Source organism: Drosophila serrata, unplaced genomic scaffold, assembly GCF_035046125.1.
Source record: "Drosophila serrata isolate PLE 108 unplaced genomic scaffold, ASM3504612v1 contig_131, whole genome shotgun sequence".
Taxonomy (NCBI): domain Eukaryota; kingdom Metazoa; phylum Arthropoda; class Insecta; order Diptera; family Drosophilidae; genus Drosophila; species Drosophila serrata.
Window position 1 is genome coordinate 53,750 of NW_028257029.1, and position 22,681 is coordinate 76,430.

General features: G+C 36.8%; 1 protein-coding gene across 1 annotated transcript in view; it reads right to left on the bottom strand.

The window, feature by feature from the left end:
• The window catches only part of LOC147644605 (stalled ribosome sensor GCN1-like), a 65,397-nt gene extending 48,499 nt beyond the window's left edge, over nt 1-16,898 (bottom strand). Inside the window, exons 1-3 of the mRNA XM_086826119.1 lie at nt 16,395-16,898; nt 16,232-16,334; nt 2,956-3,925 (exon numbers count right to left, since the gene is read on the bottom strand). Coding sequence (XP_086682245.1) covers nt 2,956-3,075 — 120 coding nt within the window. The 5' untranslated portion in view covers nt 3,076-3,925; nt 16,232-16,334; nt 16,395-16,898. The remainder of the gene's footprint in view (nt 1-2,955; nt 3,926-16,231; nt 16,335-16,394) is intronic.
• Between the last annotated feature and the right edge of the window lie 5,783 nt (nt 16,899-22,681).

Genomic DNA, 22,681 nt, shown 5'->3' on the forward strand with positions numbered 1-22,681 from the left:
ATAATGAGGGTGCGCTAGGTCGCTTAAACAAATGGGCAGAAACATGCGGACTAGGTATCAACCCCACTAAAACGGAACTTATGCTCTTTACACGGAGCAACGGTACAGACCACCCTTCAACATGCCCAGCATTAGCGGCATGGAGCTAAAACTATCGGAGCGAGCGAAGTATCTAGGAGTTATTCTGGATAAAAAGCTCTCATGAAAAGATAACATTGCAGAAAGAGTAAGGAAAGCAAGCATTGCATTCTACTCCTGCAGGAAAATGTTTGGGAGCAATTGGGGACTGCACCCAAAGATAATTTAATGGCTCACTCTGCATTGGTTCGGCCAATTCTAGATTCGAATTAACACAAACGTTAAGACCGACTACATGATCGCGGAAATGAAATTCGGGAACGCATTCTCGACATCATACCCATCAAGGGATGACTGGAGTAGGGGCAGAGTAGTAGTGGAGGAACGAGGCGTCTCCTCTACACCGATGGCTCAAAAATGAGCTCCGGCGTAGGGGCTGGGATCTTCGCTGAAAATTGGGGAATTTGAAAAGGCTTTCAATCTCTCTAACTCAGCAACGGTCTTTCGGGCTGAGCTACTAGCCGTCAAGGAAAGCGGTCCGACTTTTCCTTAAGGCAGGACCTCAGGGGCAAAAGAGTTCGAATCTACTCGGATAGCCAAGCGGCTATAAAATCCCTATCTGCCTTGAAAACGAACTCACGACTAGTGGTAGAATGCAAAAAGGCCCTTGATCGACTTGCCGACAAAAATAAGGTACAAGTAGAACATGGGTACCGGGACACAACGAGATCCCAGGTAATGAGAAGGCAGACGAACTAGCCCGTGCAGGCTCGGCGGGGCTAAGTTCTGACTTCGAATTACCAATCTCCCTAAACGCGATCCAGACAGAGGATCGGCGAGCGAGCCACTTTAGACAGATAGCTAATAAAGAATGACAAAGAAAGAGCGATCACAGAGGGTCAAGGGAATGTTGGCCGAGGTACGACAAGAAACGAACCAGGGAACTGCTATCCAACAGCAAGCGGGATATCAGCAGGTCTCACGGCACTCACCACGGGACAATGGGCGATCGGTTCGCACGCAATGAAGTTGGGACTGCCATACAACGCAACCTGTAGAAGCTGTAAGCAACCTACAGAGCAAAGAACACCGGAACATCTGCTCTGCTTCTGCCCAGCGTTAAACCACATCAGATTTCGCCACTTCGGTGCCTACCAGATGGAGTCACTGAGAAACATAGGAAAGCTGAAAATTTCAGCAATCCTAGGTTTCCTTGCTAACTATGACGATGGTACTGATAGTGAATAACAAAAAAAAACAGAGGGAGTGGAACAAATAGGAGCTTAGCTCTAATTGGAGGCCCCAGCAATGGGCCTCACCACTTTAACCTACCTACCATAACCCCTTAATCTTGCGTTTTCACCTCTCGTCAACTGCGGTTCGGTCTGCCACTGCGTTCGGCTTTCCCATAAGATTCCATGACATTTGCAACCGTATTTAGCTGTCTTGAGACTTGGCAAGATATTTCTAAAATGTTTCCGTCACTTTCTCTAAATCCCATAGAAAACCGCGCAATTAATATTTAAAAAAACATTCAAATTGCACCAATTTGCTGAAAAAAAATATCAATCTAATTGACAATTGCGCACAAACTAATGATTCACATATCGTTCTTTCAGAAGAACTCTAAACCGGCAGTGCTAAGAATTATGAGCATATAAGAATTTTGCACGCAAGAGAAGAATATGGTATAAAATATAATATTAGTTCACAAGCAGTAAAAATTATCATACACATATACTTATTTACCTGAGGTGTTCAGATAAGCCGAAAATTAATAACCGTTGCATTTGCCGATTTAATGTCCGTTTGTCCGATTTTATGCAAACTAGCCCCTTAAATTTAAGGCTAAAATGCTTTATCTAAAAGTAACTTTGCAGTAAGTCTTCTGTATAAGTCGGAATAGGTCAGATCGGACGACTATATCATACAGTTTTTTAGAAAAAAATTATAACTTAAGATACAGCCGTTGTAATACATATAAATGCAGAGAAAAATGCAAAACTGTAAATTTAAAACTGCAGCTGTGAAACTGTAAATATAATACTTATAGGGGAATATAATTAAATTACACATTACTTTGTTGTTTTTTAACACAAATATACATTATTTATATTGTATTAATGATTGAAGATTCTATTGCAATGTGCAAGGGTATACGATAGGGCGGCTCGATTTCTTTTTAGGGGGTCAAAAAATCGATTACATATGATTTTTGGATTCTAGGGATCAAAATAAGAAAATTTACCCTCAGGAAACCATACCTCTACAAGGAATTTTGATGTCCCTTGCTTTTCTTCTTCAATCCCCAGAAGCCGAAATACATATGTGCCTAAGCGATTTTTAAATCGACCCACCCTAGTACACAAACTTTTTATAAGTTAAATATGAAAAATGATTAAACTTTCAATTGAAAATTATGATGCGTTTTAAATCTTTATTTGTAGTGATCAGCAGCACTCTGCAGTGGTTAAGGAAAAAAGTATCTGCAACAAAAAACTAAATGATCAAAATTAAACATTTAAATGAAAATACATTTACTTAAACAATACAAAAAAAAAAAAGAAATTAAACTGAACAAGATTTAAGGGCACACAATTGAAATCGACTGAACAAAAAAAAATCAATAGAGTAATAATTAATTGTTAAACAAAAAGATTCAAGTAAGTTAAATTAAAAAAGTAAACCAGAAACAACAACTAGGAAGGAACACGTGCACGGTAACTTTATTAAACAATTTATTTCACTAATTTATGATCGACCTGTTTTAGGAGAAGTAGGGACAAATAAATTATTGTATTAATGGTATATTATTAATGGTAGAATTAAATTTAATGACAATACGGTAAAATTATGATACAATTTGTTTTTATTTACCTGTAATATATTCAGACGATATTCAATAACATTTATTTTTCCATCAGATCCATTTAACACAGAAAAGATATGCTCTAATAACTCTTTTACTATAATGCAATCGGAGCATTTCATGGACATTCGTTTTAATGATTCAAGGGACTCGCGGCGTGCTGTATCCGTGTTACTTGTATAAATTTTTTATTAGAATATTTCCCATTTTCTGGGCATAAGGGCTGCAGTCAAAATTAACCATGTCAAATATTAGACCAATAGTTTCAAGTGTATTTTCGGGACTGCGTAAAATTGACCTTTGCAAAGGGGGATATATAAATGAATCAAACTCAGATTCGGTAAGCGATTCCAATAGAGGACGGCATGCCTTGATTAATGCATTATCTGGCTTATATTTGCATGAAACCATACTCTTGACGAAGTATTCAGATAACTTTTCAGTATATTTATTTAAAATAAAAGACTTCTCGTTTTTAGATTCAAACTGAACCATGGTCATTAAAATAATAGTAATGTTGGTCGTAGCTTTTCCATTTGAAATAAAATGTCCAAGGTTTCATTAAAAATTGTAATATTTTCCCATAATTCATATAATATTTTAGTTCTTGCATCTGTAATTCGTTGGTACGAAGACAGTAAAGTGCTTTGGAATAACAATGACTGATATTCAATTAACCTTTTTTTTTCTGACTTGTAGATATTGGAGTCCCGATTAGCTGATTCTCTCTATGGAGACAAATCCATCCCAAAGCAATAAGAGCCGATTTGCATGTCTTTTGAGGCGAAACACCCGCAAATTCTTTGAATAAAATGGCTTTAAAGACGTTTAGCATATGTTCTATGGTTAAATCATGATGAACGCATAAGAGATCAACAATGAGCTCCCGAACTATTCGCTGAGATGGAAGATCCTTGTATTTGGTTATCGTTGTTGCTATGACTTTACATATGCCACGTATTACTGCTGAAGTTATACCTATAAGAAAATAAATACTATTACTAATTTAAATTTTTAACTTATGTTCTTAATTACTATTATTTTATTAATTTAGGTATTTAGAAAAGACGCACAAATACATTTTGTTCGTGTGACATATTATATTTATGACCAAAAAGTCTGATTTAAAACTAGTTTGAAGAGAACCATATCATTAGGGATATTGTCTATTACCATTGTCATCATTTAAATAATAATTTACAGGCCGAAAACATGAAAAAAAAGAAATGTTACTTCGGCACACCAGAAGTTTGACTACTTTTCCAGTTTTAAATTAGATTAATACGAAACTGATACATTTTGGTCCAATAAAAAGAAAAATAAGAAAAAAAGCTAACTTCGGCACGCCGAAGTTCATATACTGTTGCCGTTTGCAATTCGATCATTAACAATTAATATAATATAAATAATAAATATGTTTTAAAAACACCGAAGAATCGCCTGCTTTAATTACAATCACCTATACTTATTGTATTTCAAATTCTACTTTCACAGTTTGTCATTTTCCCTTACATTTAACAATAGTTTCTCTATAGTCACCGGATTTTCAGAAAATTAAAACTAAAATGCTGAAATAATATATATATATAATATTAGATAAGGCCAGTTAAGATAAGTATGCTCTGGACACTCTAATTGAGATGTTACGCTCTCTCAAGAGAGAGCATGAGAGAGCGACTGGCTGAAAATGAGGGTTGTTTGAGTAGATGCTGAGAGCGGCAGATCACTTGGTGAGAGGATCTGAACGAGAGTAGACGTAAATAAGACAAGAAGTGTAAAGACAAGTGTGAAGAAAATATAAAACCAAGTATAAAAAGTTCTAAATTAAATAATAAAGAAAATATTAATAAGAGAAGAAAAGATTAAGAAGTGTTTAAAACTAAAAGGCGGCTACAAACATCAGAAGTGGGATTCGGAATCAAAAATTTTCTCATCTTTTGGAAAACTAAAATAAAATAATGGATTTGAACACAGCGGATATAACGGTTATCCAATTCAAACGGTGGTTGAACCTGTTTAATTTGCCCACGAAGGGCACAAAAGCGGAGCTGTTCGCAAGGCTAGCCAAGGTCCCGATTGGAATTCGAGGCAGTGATCCGGAAGAGTGTGTGGAGATGGAAAAGCTAGGTGGCACGGACGTGGAAAGCGACGGTGAGCTGGAGATCGCCAAAGAAACTCTTTGAGAATTGCGCGAGGAAACTGCCAAGGCGAGAAAAATTCTGGCAAATTTGAATCGCCAGATCAGCACAAATGTCGGCGGCAGCCAGAGCAACGAAGACGACGGGAATGGAAGAGACGAAAATGCTCGAATTCGGCATGGCTCCGAGAAGGCAGGACAGCTAGACTTTGGAGTTGGCGACAGTGGCGGGCGACGAAAACAACAACGCCAACAACGCCGATCCGAGAACTTTGAACAGCTACCTACCAGAAGTTTCAGAACACGCAACGAGGCGAGGCGAGGCGACGTACAGCGAGATGGCGAAATGGCGACGGACAGTTTCGCATCACCTGGTTTTAACATGGCCAGAGAAATGCTAATGGACTTCGGCAGAAAGGTGTGTGTGCGATCGTGGATTGACCAGTGGGACAGTATTTCGGCCCTTCATAGATTAACAGACATGCAGCGGCGAATTTTGTTGATCAGCAAACTTAAGGGAGATTCCTTACAATGGCTGCATCCTGAGACCGGACGGTTGGCGAAGCCGATGGACGAGCTCATCGAAGAACTTAAGCTAGCTTTTGGGGGCATTGAATCAAAAGCGGCATTAAGTCGCAAGTTTGAGGCACGCGTCTGGTCCCCGGATGAACAATTTGCGATGTACTTTGAAGAGAAGTGCAGATTGGCTCGGGATCTGGCGATAGAAGAAGATGAGCTGGTGGATGGGCTCAGTAGAGGGCATTCCATTACCAAGTCTTCGAATGCAGGCTAAAATGCAATGTTTTGATGCCCCGAGGAGAATGTTGCGAGCGTTTGCGGACATCAGCTGCCAGCAAGGGCGTCAATGAAGGCGAAGGCGTCGGCAGCAAAGGCGGTTTCGACGAATAATGAAACTCGATGTTTCAACTGCAACGGCAAGGGGCACTGGAAGTGGGAGTGCACCAAGCTAAAGCGAGAAACTGGTTCGTGTTATCATTATCATTATCGTTCATCACCGAATTGCTGTATGTCCCCAGAATAAGAAGGAGGTGGAAAACAACTATGTAAGAGTATTCAAAATTTTTTGTGTGGAAAATACGAACCAGCCTATTATTAAAGAGTGCCAAATAGATTCGGGAAGCCCAGTTTCGCTCATAAAACGTCCTTGTATACCGAAAAACATTAAGTTAGAACCTCTAAGAGAAAGTTATTTTGGATTAAACAAAAGCTTATTGAAAAGCTATGGAAAAATATTATGCTCTGTATTAAAAAATTAAATAAAGATTTGGTTTAAATTAATTGTTGTGGCTAGCGAATCTATGCTCTGTAACATTGTGCTGGGGAGAGAGTAGAGAGAGAATAGAGAATTATATTGCGAAAGTTTAGTAAGTGAAATTTTAGTGGACAAAAATTTAGATAAAGGTAGTTTTAGTACAGATTTAGATCAAAAAGATGTAGGTACAAGTTTAGGAGAAAATAGTCTAGGTACAAGTTTTGGTGAGAACAGTTTAGGTACAAATTTAGGAAAAAATGGTTTATGTACAAGCTTAGGTGAATGTTTAATAGAAAATAATTTAGGTACATATGTTATACGGGAACAAACTTTAGGTACAAAAGGGTTAGGTGAGTTATTTGCGAGCTCTGGTTTCTACGGATGCCCATGGGACTTAAAACAGCCCCACAGGTATTCCAGAGATTCGTCAATGACATATTTTTGGACATGATAAGAGAAAAGAAGGTAATCATATACATGGACGAAATTTTAGTTGCAAGCAAAGTTTAGAAGAACACTTAGATGTTTTAAAAGAAGTATTTAGAAGGTTAGTAGAAAACAAGTTAAAATTGAGAATGGATAAATGCAAATTTGTACAAGACAAGGTCAAATATTTAGGTTTTCTAATTTCAAAAGATGGGATTAAAGCTGATAGCAAGGGGTTAGAAGCTATACAAAATTTTCCGATTCCAGGCAAGGTGCAAGCAGTTCAAAGCTTTTTGGGTCTTTGTTCGTATTTTCGACGATTCATAAAGAATTTTTCTATATTAGCGAAACCATTATATGATTTATTGAGAAAGGATAGGCTTTTTAGGTTTGAAGAAGAGTTGAATTGTTTTTCGCTTTTAAAGGCGAAGTTAATGGAAGCGCCAGTGTTAGCTTTATATGATTACAGAGATGATTTCGAACTTCACTGTGATGCAAGTGCTTTAGGATTTGGGGCTTCAGAAAAAAGATGACAGCCGGTTACATCCTATTTTCTATTTTTCGAAGAGATCAACTTCAACGGAAGCGAAGTGTCACAGTTTTGAATTGGAGACTTTAGCTATAATTTACGCGTTAAGAAGATTTAGAATATATTTGCTAGCCAAACGATTTAAAATTGTAACAGACTGTAACTCTCTAACTTTAACCCTCAATAAGATTGAGTTCAACCCAAGAATAGCAATAGCAGGTTGGCTCTAGAACTGCAGGAATTATTATGAATTAAAGCACAGAGCAGGTAGTCAAATGCAACATGTAGATGCATTGAGTAGATGCAACAATATTATGATAGTGGAGGCAAATACATTCGAAACAATTTTAGTAATTTGTCAATCAAAAGATGTAAAGGTTCAGGAAATTAGGAAAATGTTAGAAAGTAGCGAGCATAAGTTATATGAAATGAGAAATGGTGTGATCTATAGGAAAAGCAATGAAAACAGATTATTATTTTACGTACCGAATCGAGTGGAGGAACATGTGCTATACAAGTATCATGATGAATTGGGTCATATTGGGAGGGACAAAATGTTAGAAGATATTGGGAAGAGCTATTGGTTTCCACGCATGAAAGATAAAGTCGTAGAACACATTCAAAATTGTTTAAAGTGCATAGCGTATGCTCCGAAAGTAGGTAGAGGAGAGGGACATTTACATAGCATACCAAAAGGCAACAAACCTTTTGAGATCATTCATATAGATCATTATGGGCTGTAGATAGTAGCAGAGCAAAAAAACATATATTGTGGTCGTAGATGCTTTTACAAAGTTTGTTAGGTTGTACACAACAAAAACTACGAATACAAAAGAGGTGATAAGTGCATTAACAGATTATTTTCGAGCTTATAGTATACCTAGATGCATAGTATCAGATCGGGGCAGTTATGAAGCATATAAAAATAGCGACGGGGTCGCCGCAGGCTAATGGCCAAGTTAAACGAATCAATAGAAGTCTAGGACCTATGATAGCAAAATTGATAGAACCGGAAAAGTGATTACATTGGGATAGAGTTATGGAAAAAGTAGAGTATGCAATGAATAATACGATTCATAATAGTACCAAGCAGTGTCCTAGTGAAACATTATTTGGGAGAGATGAGAAGTTTTGGATAATATAAAAGAAAGATTAGAAGACAAAGATGAAGTAGAAAATGTTAGAAAAACTTAAGAAGATGTTAGAAAAGAAGCAGAAGAGGAACAAAAAAAAGTCTCAAATAAAGAATGAAAAATATTATAATGCAAAAAAGAAAATTGCTACAGAATATAAAGATGGAGATTGTGTTATGGTAAAGAATTTTGATAGCACTGTAGGAGCTTCGAGAAAACTCATTCCAAAAAATAAAGGTCCTTATGTAATTGATAAAGTGTTAAAAAATGACAGATATTTGCTTAAAGATATTGATGGGTTTCAGTTGTCTCTCAATCCATATCAAGGTGTTTGGAGTGCAAATAATATTAGACATTGGTTAAAATTATAATTAAGATAGTAAACTAAGAATTGAATTGTAAATGAAAGAAACAAATTGTAAATTATAATTAAGTTATAACACTAAGCAGAGATAGAGGGCTATCTCAAAGTCAGGACGGCCGAGTTGTAGCAGGCCAGTTAAGATAAGTATGCTCTGGCCACTCTAATTGAGATGTTACGCTCTTTCAAGAGAGAGCATGAGAGAGCGACTGGCTGAAAATGGGGGTTGTTTGAGTGGTTGCTGAGAGCGGCAGATCACTTGGTGAGAGGATCTGAACGAGAGTAGACGCAAATAAGACAAGAAGTGTAAAGACAAGTGTGAAGAAAATATAAAACCAAGTATAACAAGAAAGGAAGCTAACTTCGGCACGCCGAAGTTTATATACCCTTGCAGATAGAAATTCTATGACTAGGAATCCATACCATATAAATTAAATATATTTGTGTTAAAAACCAATGAAGTAATACCTGCTTTCATTTCATTCACCTATACATATTATATTTGCAGCTTTTCATTCACAGATTTCCATTTTTCTTCTACATCAAACAATAGTTTGTATGGCACCTATATGATATAGTCCTCCGATTTTCATGAAATTTGACACAAAATTTAAGACTAATATAAAATGGCTACACCTCAAATTTAATGAAAATCTGTTGAAAACTGAAAAAGTTATAATTTTTAATTGTATTAATTTCTCGATCGTTCCTATGGGAGCTATATGATATAGTAGTCCGATTTTCATAAAATTTTATACAAAATTGTAAAGTATAGTAAAATGGCTATATCTCAAATTTGATCCAATTCAATTGAAAACTGAAAATGTTAACATTTTTTTTGTAAAAATTTTCCGATCATTCCTATGGCAGCTATATGATATAGTCGTCCGATCCGGCCCGTTCCGACATATATACGAGTGAGAGTATAAAGAAGGCTAACTGCAAAGTTTCATTCAGATAGCTTCAAAACTGAGAGACTAGTTTGCGTAGAAACGGACAGACGGACAGACGGACAGAAGGACAGACGAAAAGACGGACATGGCTAGATCGACTCGGCTGTTGATCCTGATCAAGAATATATATACTTTATATGGTCGGAGGTGCCTCCTTCACTGCGTTGCAAACTTCTGACTGAAATTATAATACCCTGCAAGGGTATAAAAAGTTCTAAATTAAATAATAAAGAAAATATTAATAAGAGAAGAAAAGAATAAGAAGTGTTTAAAACTAAAAGGCGGCTACAAAAGTTATAATTTTTAATCGTTCCTATGGCAGCTATATGATTAGTGGCTCTATTTTCATCAAATTTAAACCGTAATTTTAGAATAATACATAAATAGCTATATATTATATATGATGAAAGTAAGTTGAACTGGAAAAGTTAAGTCGGAAACCATGTAGAGTTATTTTAGGCCCGGGACTGCCGGTCGAAAAGGGCACGATAAATAATCACGCTGTCTTGCCATTAGCCTCTATACCAGCACCACCTACAAAACTTATATTTGTTTCGCCGCTCTCGTCTGCCAATCATAACTTTAAAACTACTGCACCGATCCTTTTGAAATTTTAAACACTATTTCTGTACATTTTTTGCGAGGTAACGAGTTTTTTTTTGTTCATAATTTTTATTTTGCAATGACAAATTAGTCGATTTTTTCCCAAAAAATTGTGTTTTTCTCTTTAAAGTTTTCGAAAAAATTAAAAATTTGGAATTAAAAAAAAAAACTCGACAGCATTACCTGGGGTATTCTATAATCTAACGAATGAATTTGGATTTTTTGATTTCCGATGATTAGGCACCGAGGTATTTATTATTGGCACCGTAATTCAACCTTTTTTCGAGGCACGTCCGAAAAATGGCTACCATTCCCATATTTTTTAATAATTCTTAAAAAAAAATGTATGACATTTTTTGAATGTTATACTTTAATGTACCATTCGTTAAAGAAATACATTTAAACTGTGTCGACTGAAAAAAAAAATCACAAAAACATGAAATTTTTCGCATTATTTGACCTTACCCCACCCTTAACGACGTCCTATGTGATTTTAATATGCCTGGGGTTATTTGGTCCTCAAACAATTTCAAATATATTTCATCCTACCGTCGGTGCGATTGATCTACAGAATATATCTGATTGTCCAGCCAAAAAAGTCCTCCGTTTTGACAAGGCGGTCTTTGAACTGTTACTCATATATAATTGGTCCGATTAATGCCATGAATTCATGTTTATACCCTTGCAGAGTATGATAATTTCAGTCGGAAGTTTGCAACGAAGTGAAAGGGTCATCGTCCATATAAAGTATATATATTCTTGATCAGCATCAACTTCAGAGTCGATCTAGCCATGTCCGTCTGCCTCTCAGTCTCTCAGATTTAAAGGTATCTGAATGAAACTTTGCAGTTAGTCTTCTATATACTCTCACTCGTATGTAAGTTAAATAAGTTGTTCTTGTGTTTACCAAAGTTAGCTCCCTTTCTTGTTTTTGTGTATTATTTTTATACTCTTCACCCAGAAGTTTGCAACGCAGTGAAGAAGTCACCTCCGACCATATAAAGTATATATGTATATTCTTAATCAGGATCAACAGACGAGTCGATCTAGCCATGTCCGTCTGTCCGTCTGCACTCAAACTAGTCTCTCAGTTTTAAAGCTATCTAAACGAAACTTTGCAGTTTCTATATACTCTCACTCGTACATATTTCGGAACGTGACGGATCGCACGACTAAATTATATAGGTTACATACAAATAATCGTTAGATTTAGAGGGGAAAAAACTGTTTATATATCTAAAGGTGAATGAATTGAAAGCAGGCAATACTTCATTGTTTTTTAACACAAATATATATATTTATATTATATTAATTCTTAGTGATCGAAGTTCTATTTGCAAGGGTAAATAAACTTCAGTGTGCCGAAGTTAGCTTCCTTTCTTAATATTATTGTCGAAACAAGCCAGATCGGACATTATTTTATAAAGCTGCCAAGGAGTATGTAAAGTATAACTTTGCCGATTTTCATATTTTCATTTACTGCAAGATATGACTGTTATGTATTATTTTAGAATATTGTTTTTTTTTTTTATTTTAGTATATAGAAACCAATTGCAAAATTCCATTCAAATAGTTCCAAAACTGAGAGACTAGTTTGCGTACGAACAGACAGACGGACATAGCTGGATCGACTCAGCTGTTGATGCTTACCAAAACGGAATTGCAGAATGGAATGATTTATGTTAATGTCAAGTTATTTAAATTTTGAGTATAAAATACATCATAAAATTTTAAAAATTTTGCTTCACCAATAGGGCCGGTGGCTCCAATTTATAAAAAATAAATTTTTGCACTGTTACTTTCAGATTACTTCTGAAATGCTTTTACTGATGGATAATGTATATATAGTACTTGGATCTAGATCTAGAGATCGGCATTACACACAATGTATTTTGAAGAGCGGCATCGAAAAATTATGTGGTGCTTTTTTTACTTGTTTCTTTTCTGTGCTCTTTCTATGCAGTACCAAATATGAGCGGCAACAAAACCAACATTATTGGTGTCGTTTGAATTGTCATTAATAATTTTTTGAATTCATTGATGTTTTTATTTTATTAGAAATATATATATTGAAATTAGAACAAAAAAAATGTTTTTTACTATTCAAGGATAGTCAAGGATTCATGTCGTTTTATATATGTATAACGTACACTGGTCGGCAAATATATTTTGTCCTAGCGATGCCTTAGTTTCTTTCTAATTTTTTTTTTGTATTTTAAAGAGAAAAATATGTATGGGTTGTACATAATTCATTTAGTTACAGTATATTAAATTATAAATATAACAAATTTTCCTTCATAACATTGATTTTGATTTTTTATTAAATAAAAACTAAAAACTAATTAATTTCATAAGTGGCATAAGTATATTGACAATTTGTTGCTTAAATCTTAACTGACCAATATTTTTATAAATTTATTTTAAACTTGAAATTAATAAAAAATATAGCCTCTCTTGGTGTCTATGACCTTTTGAAAGCGATTAGGAACGGAATCGACCAAGGTTTAAAGGTATTTTAAAGAAATCTCTTTCCAATTCATTGTGAACTCAGTGATGGTTTCTTCTCTTGTCCTGGTCAGATCAGTGCTTCGCTTTGTGGTAGCCAATCGAGGGTTACAACCTGAACATCTCTTAAAAACCTAGTAATCATTCTAGCCTTATTGCAAGGAGCGTTGTCCTGTTGAAGAGTAAAGTCTCTCCTTATTAATCTTTCACCATATTCGTTTAAGGTTTCTAAATATCGGTTCTGGTTCATGAATCCGTCTATGGGAACAAAGTCTCCCTCACCATTATATGAAACAGAACCACAGAACTTTACGCTTCCACCCCCATGGCTTATTCTTTGACAATTTTGAGCAATTTTTTTTACGACAATTCTTGTTAATTCGTACAAAAACTTTCTTTTGAGATGCTTAGAATTCAAATCTACTCTCATTCGTCCACAGAACATTACGCCAAAATGAAGCGGGCTTGGTAATGTACCTTTTCGCGAACTCCAACCGCTTTAATTTATTTTTAGGGGTTATAAAAGGTATTGGCTTTACAATATATGTTTTCATATCTGCTTCTATCAAACGCCTGCCTATTGTGCTCTCACTTATGGAAGTCTCATTCCACTCCAAGGACACGGCCTTTGGTGTTTTTAGAGGGTCCTTTTTAAAAGTACGGACGATTGGACGGTCTGCATCAGGTTTAGATTTCTGCCATTACGGCGAACATTGATCACATCATTTAATTATTTATATTTATTGATTTGATAATAAGTGTCTGACGAGACAAATTATGTTCCTTAGCGATTATTTACAATTTATTACGGAAACACCCAAGTTATTTTTGATCACTATTTCTGATCTTATTTTGGTGCTAAACTCCGATTTTTTAACCTTTTAATTATTTTAAAATCGAATTTATCCAATATTAATGAAAACTTGTAATATTATATTTGAACACACTTTCAGCTTGCCTAGAAACAACTAAATCACGCAATTACAAAAAATATATTTGCCGCTGCAAAAATTGTTGCTTGCTGGCATTCTTATCAGCAGGACGAAAAAACAAAGGACAATTGTCGAAATATTTTACATTTTTACAGTTGTTAATTTGCACTTCTGTTTCATCTTCGATTTTGGTTCTAACAACGCACCGGTACTTAGTTAGAGAGTCTTATGGTCAAATGAATACAATGACAAAATATATTTGCCGACTAGTATACATTTAGATTCATTGTGTAGAACACTCCAACCGCATATCATGCGTTGTTAGCAGCACCGCCACCACATTTTGAGCGAGTATACTTGTAGTGCTTAACCAGGCACCGCTGCCAATCTCTGCATTGATATACAGGGGTAGTCAAAGTATTTACACAAATTCACAATTATTTTCACCGCCAAACTTATTTTTGTTATTATTCTTGTTGTTGTTAGCCGATTGCCATGAAATTTTTTATAGCTTAATAAACTCAATTCCATTCAATTAAAAGCCTTCATCGATACGCAATTTATTTTTAATATGAGATTGTCACTAAATAAAATATAAAATGTTAATAGCATTCAAATTAAGACGAAAACAAATTATGTGTAAGTATTACTCTCCAGATGCATCTATTCTTTTACTTATAGCCTTGTTCTATGAACCGTTAACTTTCGAATTCCTTTTTGTCTCGCTTCTGCATAGATCAACCTACGCAATAAAGAAAATTTCAGGGAAAACAAAGGTAGTCTAGACGGCAGTCGTCGGCAGTAAAATTGCCCGGCCATTGAAGAATTTTGTTGATGAGACATCGATGAATTGTTGATGAAGCATTGATGAATTGTTGTTGAAACATCGATGAATTGTTGATGAAACATCGATGAATTGTTGATTAATAATCTATGAATTGTTGATTAATTGTTGTTGATGACAGCATGGATGTGGCGGTACATGTGCTCTATAGTGAGTGAGCAACATACGCACATCGTGAGCAGAATGCTTCAGATCATTGTCCTGCATAAATGTGACGAATTTTTGCATTTTGAACGTTGGCCGTTTTTTTTTTAGTTTTCTTTCAAAATATTGAGGTAATATGCTTCATCCATGATGCCTTTGATGATCACCAGGTTACTGACACCAGCGGATGACATAGATCCTCATACCATCACGCCTCAGCCACCGTGTTTGATTTTTGCGCCAAGTCACTTTTATCCAGCTCAGTGTTCGGTTTTCTCTATACGTTCTGGCGGCCATCAGAGCGATAAATATTAAATTTGGTTTCTTCCGAAAAGAGTACGTGATCCCAAAATTCAATTGGCTTGCTAAGATATCCTTTAGCATAGGCCAAACGCTTTTTATATTGATATCAGATATGAACGGCTTTCGCCTAGCAGCACGGCAATGTAAGTTGGTTTTGTGTAGGGCACTTTTTACGGTCATCGGATGAATATCTTTCCCAAACTCGGTTTTAACTTCAGCGGTGATCTGGGAGGATGATGTTTTGGAGTCCACTTTGACCTTTCGGATCACCGCGTTGCGTTGCCGGTGACTTAAAGCCTTGGGACGCCCAGATTTAGGTGCGCTCTCCAAGCTTTCGACTCCCTCGTAGCATTGCACGATGCTCCTAATGGAAAATCGGACTAGTTCCATAATTTTGGCTATTTCGACATACGATTTGACTACATTGTGCAGATGAAGGACAATTTTTCTTTGAGCTACGTTGGTTTCTTTTCGCTTATTCTCAATTTTCTTAAAATTTAGGCAAATGGCAGAAAAAATTTAGATAAATTGAACTTTTTTTGAAAACTATGTGACGCCATGTGCTTAAAAAAAATCCCTTTTAACATTTCTTAAAAAAATAAGAACATAAAGGCCTTAAATCTAAAATAAATCCAGTAAAACTAATAGCTGTGCCAAGATTTTTATGTCACGAAATATGGTAATTTTCTTTTAAAGTTTCTATAGTTTTAAATATATGAAGCAAAATAAAAAAAAGGGTTATTTTATACATAATTATTTAATTTAACTGTATTAAAAAAAATTTCAATAAAATATTGAATACGCCTGGAAATAGCACTTAAAGTTCAAGTTTACAACTTTGCCAACAGTTTAGTGCGTCACTGTACATACATGTACTTTATTGAGAAATTATTCCTTCGCAGCTGTGGAAAATAATAATAAAATATTATAATACCCTGTAGGGATATCCAAATTTATTTTAATAATGTATAACTCTTCTAGGTATGGCTGTAAAAATTATACAATTGTCTCCTATACTATAATTAGACTGACTACTTTGCTTTCAATAGGTTGTTTACATATTAACAGCTACCTACCTTGGTTTTAAAAGGTTCTTTATATATTAACACTAAATAAAATTACAAGAACATTTATTGCTTACCGGGATTTCGTAGAACTGCTGACACATTTCTAAAAAGAAGTTGCCGTTCCTCCACAGGCACACATAGTGCCCTACTGGGCAAGTCCCTTAAAGCACTTGAGAGCTGAAATATAATTTATTATAAATGGTTGGACTGACTCTTATACAATATTTTTTCAATAACCTGTTCGTCAACCATATTTTCCAAAACGTGTACAGCACAGAAAATGTTAACGTTATTGAAACCCGAAGAATTTACAGCAAAGTGTGCCCAGACCTGTGGGACTTTATAGAATATGAAATAATTATACTAAAATACAATTTATATTCCTTATACACAAGCTGGTTTTGTTATCGATATTTTATTCTATATATCCCCATTCCACTGCTATATATCACATATTGAATGTTAGTGATTCCACTGCCAAATCTACTTACATTGTTCGCTCACTATTGTACACTACAGTAACGTACAATAATAAGTTCAGCTCAAAAAAAAAAAAAAAAAAAAAAAACTTACACGACGTGTGTATATTTAAAATGTGACGCTTCAATAAATAATTAATTGGACAGAATACTTGAGATTACTGTAAATAGCCATCACCAGGGGGATCTACGCAATGCATCCTGTTTGGTGACTATAGTTGAATAAAAAGCCACGTCAATCCTCGCGTGCCGTCATCAACATCTATGTATATTTATGTGGTAGTTTTTGAAAATGAGGCGTGAAGAAAAATATCGAACTATACCTTAAAGAAATTTTTTCTTATTTTCCTACGTTGGTGGGCAGAGTACAAAGGTTCAATTGTAATAATTACAATAGTCATCCCATCCCATTGGGTAAGTCTATGTCAATTGTCTTTTAAACGTGGCGATCTTTATTGGAGTACCGCAGAGTTGTAAGGCTTTTTGGGGTGGTCTCCTCGATTGTGTGAAAAATTTTCTGGTAGAAGTTTTTCCGGGTTTTTGCCTCTGAATAATGAAAAAATTTTAAAAATGTAATATCGTATTTATTTAATTTCTAAATATTTTGTTGGTGTATGGCTGCTATATGTTGTTTCTCTCTTTTTGCGATCGCATTGTGGTTACATTTTCCCAACACATATCAAAGACCGCAAAGCAAAACTATTTTCATGCATAAAGCCTGGTACTAACATAAGATAAATATTCTTTAAGCGGCTACACTTCATATAAAAAAAGGTAGCGAAAAGAAGAAGAAGAAAAAGATGCATAACTCGGGCTTGTGCTAAAATAGGATAAACTTTGCGAGCGAAAAATGTAAAGCGTTGCCAGATTAACAAACGAAACTGTAGTGATTAAGCGAGCGAAATAGTAAATAGTATATATTGTTTAAAGACATGATAGAAAGAAAATTTAAAGAAAAAATTTGGTTCGCATGGAACCATTTTTTTTTAAACCAAGACGAAAATGTTGGAAAATGAAGGCCCATAATATGACATTTAATTCACACAAGACCGTTAGAATACAAAAATAATTTTTTATTGCGAGTCGTCGGGGTAAGTGGCTCTGGTTATTTCCCTTCAGCTATATAGCGGCGAATACATAAATAAATATTTTTCTAATATCTAATCTGTTCGAAATCATTTTAATATCACTTAATAAGGTTTGTTTACAAGAAACATTTATTTTTCGCACAATTTCTTAATTTTCTTTGGTCACACTAGTTACCAAGCATAATATATAACGATTTCGCTACCATTCTTTAATCGGATTTATATTATCGTAGTACCTGGCTTTAGAGCAAGGTGCATTGCAATATGTAAGTTAACTAAGTTAACCGGGCGAAGGCAATGACCGATCGTCCGAAAGCTCGCTTCGGCCAAATTGCTCAAACTAGTGCAGAGCCGGCAAGCACTGCCCATTGGAGTGGCCGCTATGAGTTTCAGTTTTGTTAACTTTCAAGTTCATTTCTGATTTAATATTTGTCAAATAAAGAGGCATTGCTCCTATACCAAACTCCGACGATCCGTCGTTAAACACTTATCATTGCAAATCTGTCTGAGTCCCTAGGCCAGCAGTAAAAAGAGGGACAGTCATCCCTCCAACATAATCTACCTAATTGGATATTCTACGGCCAGCCGGCTAGAAGAAATCAAATGACCTGTTGTCCGCCCCCAACTTTATATCTCCAACCTCAAGGGACCATCCGTGGAGGAATTTAAATTGCCGATGGCAATTCACCGTTTTGTCCGACGATTCAACATCTAATTAATTTGTATGCAATATGTATATAAGTTTCTAGTGTCCTGCTGTGTCCTAACAACGAAATTTGCTGGTTTGTTTCGAAGAACACACCGCTGTTGTCGTGGTCGTGTATGCAGCTTGTCGTTTTTTTTTTCGCACTTTTTGGTAATCTAGGCCGTTATAGATATTCAACTGGGTCTATGCAATTCCTTCTGCCTAAAGCCTGTGGAAATGAATTATTAGCCATGGTTGGAGATGCCTGACTGAAGGCCAAAAACGGAAACGAATCGAATGGACGAAACAAAAAAGTGGCCGGGATGTAAGCCCAAAACGTAGGTGGAAGGCGTGACTACTACCACCAGCGGGTACGGAGAGGAACAATCATCTCTGAGTGTCGCTAGCGGTCAAACCTCTAGCATGACGGGAGCGGATTATACAAGTTGGACCACTACTGCCACCACCACAACCACTCAGAGCAATCTATGCCGCACGGGTGCCGTAGTCGATACAAACTCGGAGCTGAAAAGAGTGCAGCTCACTAAAGATGAGGAAGGGAGTATTCTCCGCTCGGCGAAACCAGGAGGTGAGGTGAGGCACTTATAAACCGAAGTGACCCGAACGGCAAGATGGCCGAAGCGCGGTGAAAGATGGTGCACGCGCGTCTCGTCGAATCGATGTTTTAACGGATGGAGGACGATTCACGGACGGTCAAAGAATCACCGTACTCTTACGGAAGGGTCTTCACGCTAACCTTATGCCTCATTACAGCTCGGATGACCTGACTGATGTGATGCTGGAGAGCGGAAAGACGCGCCTTCTGGCAGTTTCCTGCTACGTGGCACACGACAGGACATCCCTACCGGAGGAAGTAAGCAGCCTGATAGAAGCCATCCCGAGAGATCAACAAGTGGTTTTCAAACCAAATGCACACCACTGTGTGATGGGAAGCCCCGACATAAACGAAACAGGTGAGTCACTCTTAGAATTCATTCTTTAATTTATATGTACATATATTGAGTGCATTTTACTAAGAACTCGGCATAAACATACCAGCAATACTTTGTCGCTGAACATAAACAAAATCAAGTAAAGTGAGCGTGAAATATGATTGATTGTAAAAAAAAAAATCAAATCAAAAGGTTCTACAAGAAGGCCTCGAAGATAATCAGCATAATTATCACGGAAGTCCATCGCCCTCCAGCGCGATTATGGAATCATTACAAAGGGAGATATGTGAGTGAGCGGACAGATCTCATTCTTTTCCTTAACCCAGTCCGACTTTTCTGTATGGAATCATTGTGTTTTTCGTACTGAATTGCTCAGGGGATACTGTTAATGAAAACTTACCATTCCCTTTTAATCATACCGGTGTAATTCATGATGCCGCAGTCGGTGCTGGACGCATCATAAAATTCACCGTCTGCGGTAACCGGGGTAGTTTATGATGACGCTGTCTCCGATCGATTTGATTGATCATATTAACGCAAATTAAAGCAAATTTGGGTAAATCAATAATTTATATTTAGCTGTGGCTAAATGAGATAACAACATTATATATTTTTACACCCTTGCAGGGTATTATAATTTCAGTCAGAAGTTTGCAACGCAGTGAAGCAGGCACCTCCGACCATATAAAATATATATATTCTTAATCAGCAGCAACAGCCGAGTCGGTCTAGATATGTGCGTCAGTCTGTTTGTCCGTCACTCCGTTGGTCCGAGTCTACGCAAACTAGTCTCTCAGTATCAAAGCTATCTGAATGAAACTGTTCAATTACTCTCGTATTTATGTCGGAACGGGTCGGATCGGACGACTATTTATATCTATATATATAAAAATACTCTGTTCGTGTCTACATCCTTCATAGACTTGAAAAGTTCTGAACCGTTTAAGCCCAAATTTTTACACAACATGCGTTGAGGTTCCAGCTCGGTTATTGACTGCTTTTTATGTTGATAGTTTATCTGCGGTTGCAAATATATCAATTTTTTAGCGTTTCCCCGTGCCCCTACTGCTGCGCCCTCTACAGGCAGCCAGCTGAATCAAAGCATTTCCTGTCAAACATTCAAAACATATTGAAAGAAGAAAGTTGAAAAGTTCTGAACCGTTTAAGCCCAAATTTTTAGACAACATGCGTTGAGGTTCCAGCTCGGTTACTGTCTACTTTTAATGTTGATAGCTTATCTGCATTTGCGAATATATAACTTTTTTGCGTTTCCCCGTGCCCCTACTTCTGCGCCCTCTACAGGCAGCCAGCTGAATCAAAGCATTTAATGTCAAACATTCAAAAAAAATTGAAATAAGGAATTGGAGAAAAAATTTTATTTTTTTGTTCAGGTTCAGTAAGTAAGTAAGTAACGAGGAATCAGCAGAAAGACGAGAAGATAGGCTTGAGAGAAAACGATTGAGAGTTAGGCAGTCGCGTTCTGCAGCAATCGATTTGATTCACTCTCAAAATAATGAACGCGACAGGGCAAGGGTAGCTGAAGCGCGTTTACAGCTTGCAGAAGATCAAAACCTGCAATGCAATCGTCTTGCATTCAGATATAATCCAACTAATGATTACAGCTCGAATCGAATGTCGTTATTGGACGAATGCATCAGGTCTGCATATACCGTCAGGCTCTCAAATTCAAAAACGAACCAAAAGGATTGTGTTGCGCTTCCGGGAAAGTGGAATTGCCTCAACTTGAAGCACCACCAGAGCCTCTGCACTCTCTATTCGCTGGATCTACTGCAGAATCGAAGCATTTCCTGTCGAACATTAGGAAATACAACTCTTGCTTTCAAATGACGTCATTTGGTGCGGAAATTATAACTGCACAATTCATGCCATCTTTTAAAATCAAAGGACAAATGTATCATAAAGCCGGTTCCCTGCTTCCGTTCCCAGACATCGAACACAAATTTCTTCTTGGTGATGATGGAAATGAAGTAGATGCACGCTATGGAATCAATACCCAAATACGCTGAAGAGGCACATTATTTCGCAGCTACAGAAACTTTTTCACGAAAGGAACAATTTGGTGCGTTTATTCAAAACAGCAATCGATATGATGCCTTCGGATACCCATAAAATTGTCATTCATGCAGACAAAACGCCTGCTGGAGAACATATCAGGAGATATAATGCTCCCACTATAGACGAAGTGGCAATTGTCATAGTCGGGGATCAGTTTCAACCTCGAGATATTGTTCTCCATCGACGAAAAGATCGATTGGTAAACGTCGCAGAATCTCACCGTTGTTACGATGCTTTGCAGTATCCACTAATCTTCTGGGATGGTGCCGATGGATACCATTTCAATGTGAAGATGGTAGATCCAGTCAATGGTGTAGAAACGAATAAAAAGTGCAGCGCGATGAACTTTTACTCAGACCGATTAATGGTTCGGAGGACCGATGACAATCATATATTGAAATGTCGTCAGTTGTTTCATCAGTACATTGTCGACATGTATACAAAAATTGAAACAGAACGTTTGCTGTTCCTCCGATTGAATCAGACGAAACTTCGGTCAGAGGAATATATCCATTCGCGGGATGCTGTGATGAATGACCGTAATACAACCAACGTTGGAAAGCTCACGATTTTGCCATCCTCATACATAGGTAGTCCACATGAAGGAATATGCTCAAGATGCCATGGCATATGTTCGTTGCCACGGCCGTCCAGACTTATTTATCACCTTCACATGCAATCCAGCTTGGGACGAGATAGTACAGCTGTTATTTCCTGGACAATCGTATAGGGATAGGCATGACATCACAGCCCGTGTTTTCAGACAAAAGCTCAAGTCACTGATGGATTTCATTGTGAAACATGGAGTTTTTGGATCTGTGCGGTGCTGGATGTATTCAGTAGAATGGCAGAAGAGAGGATTGCCGCATGCGCACACACTGATTTGGCTGTATGATTTTTATCAAAATTACTCCAGATGAAATCGACGATGTTATATGCGCTGAGATTCCACGGGCCGAGGTTGATACGGATTTACATGAAGTTGTCATCAAGAACATGATCCATGGCCCAATTGGTACCCTCAACCCATGTTCACCATGCATGGTAGACGGGAAGTGTTCCAAGCGATATCGTCGAGCATTTACAGCCAACACCGTAACAGGGGACGATGGATATCCTCTGTATGGGAAACGGTCAACTGAAGATGGAGGGACTTCGGCAACTTTAAACATGAGAATTGGTGATATTGAGGTAGACAATCGTTGGGTGGTTCCATACTCACCACTATTGTCAAAATCATACA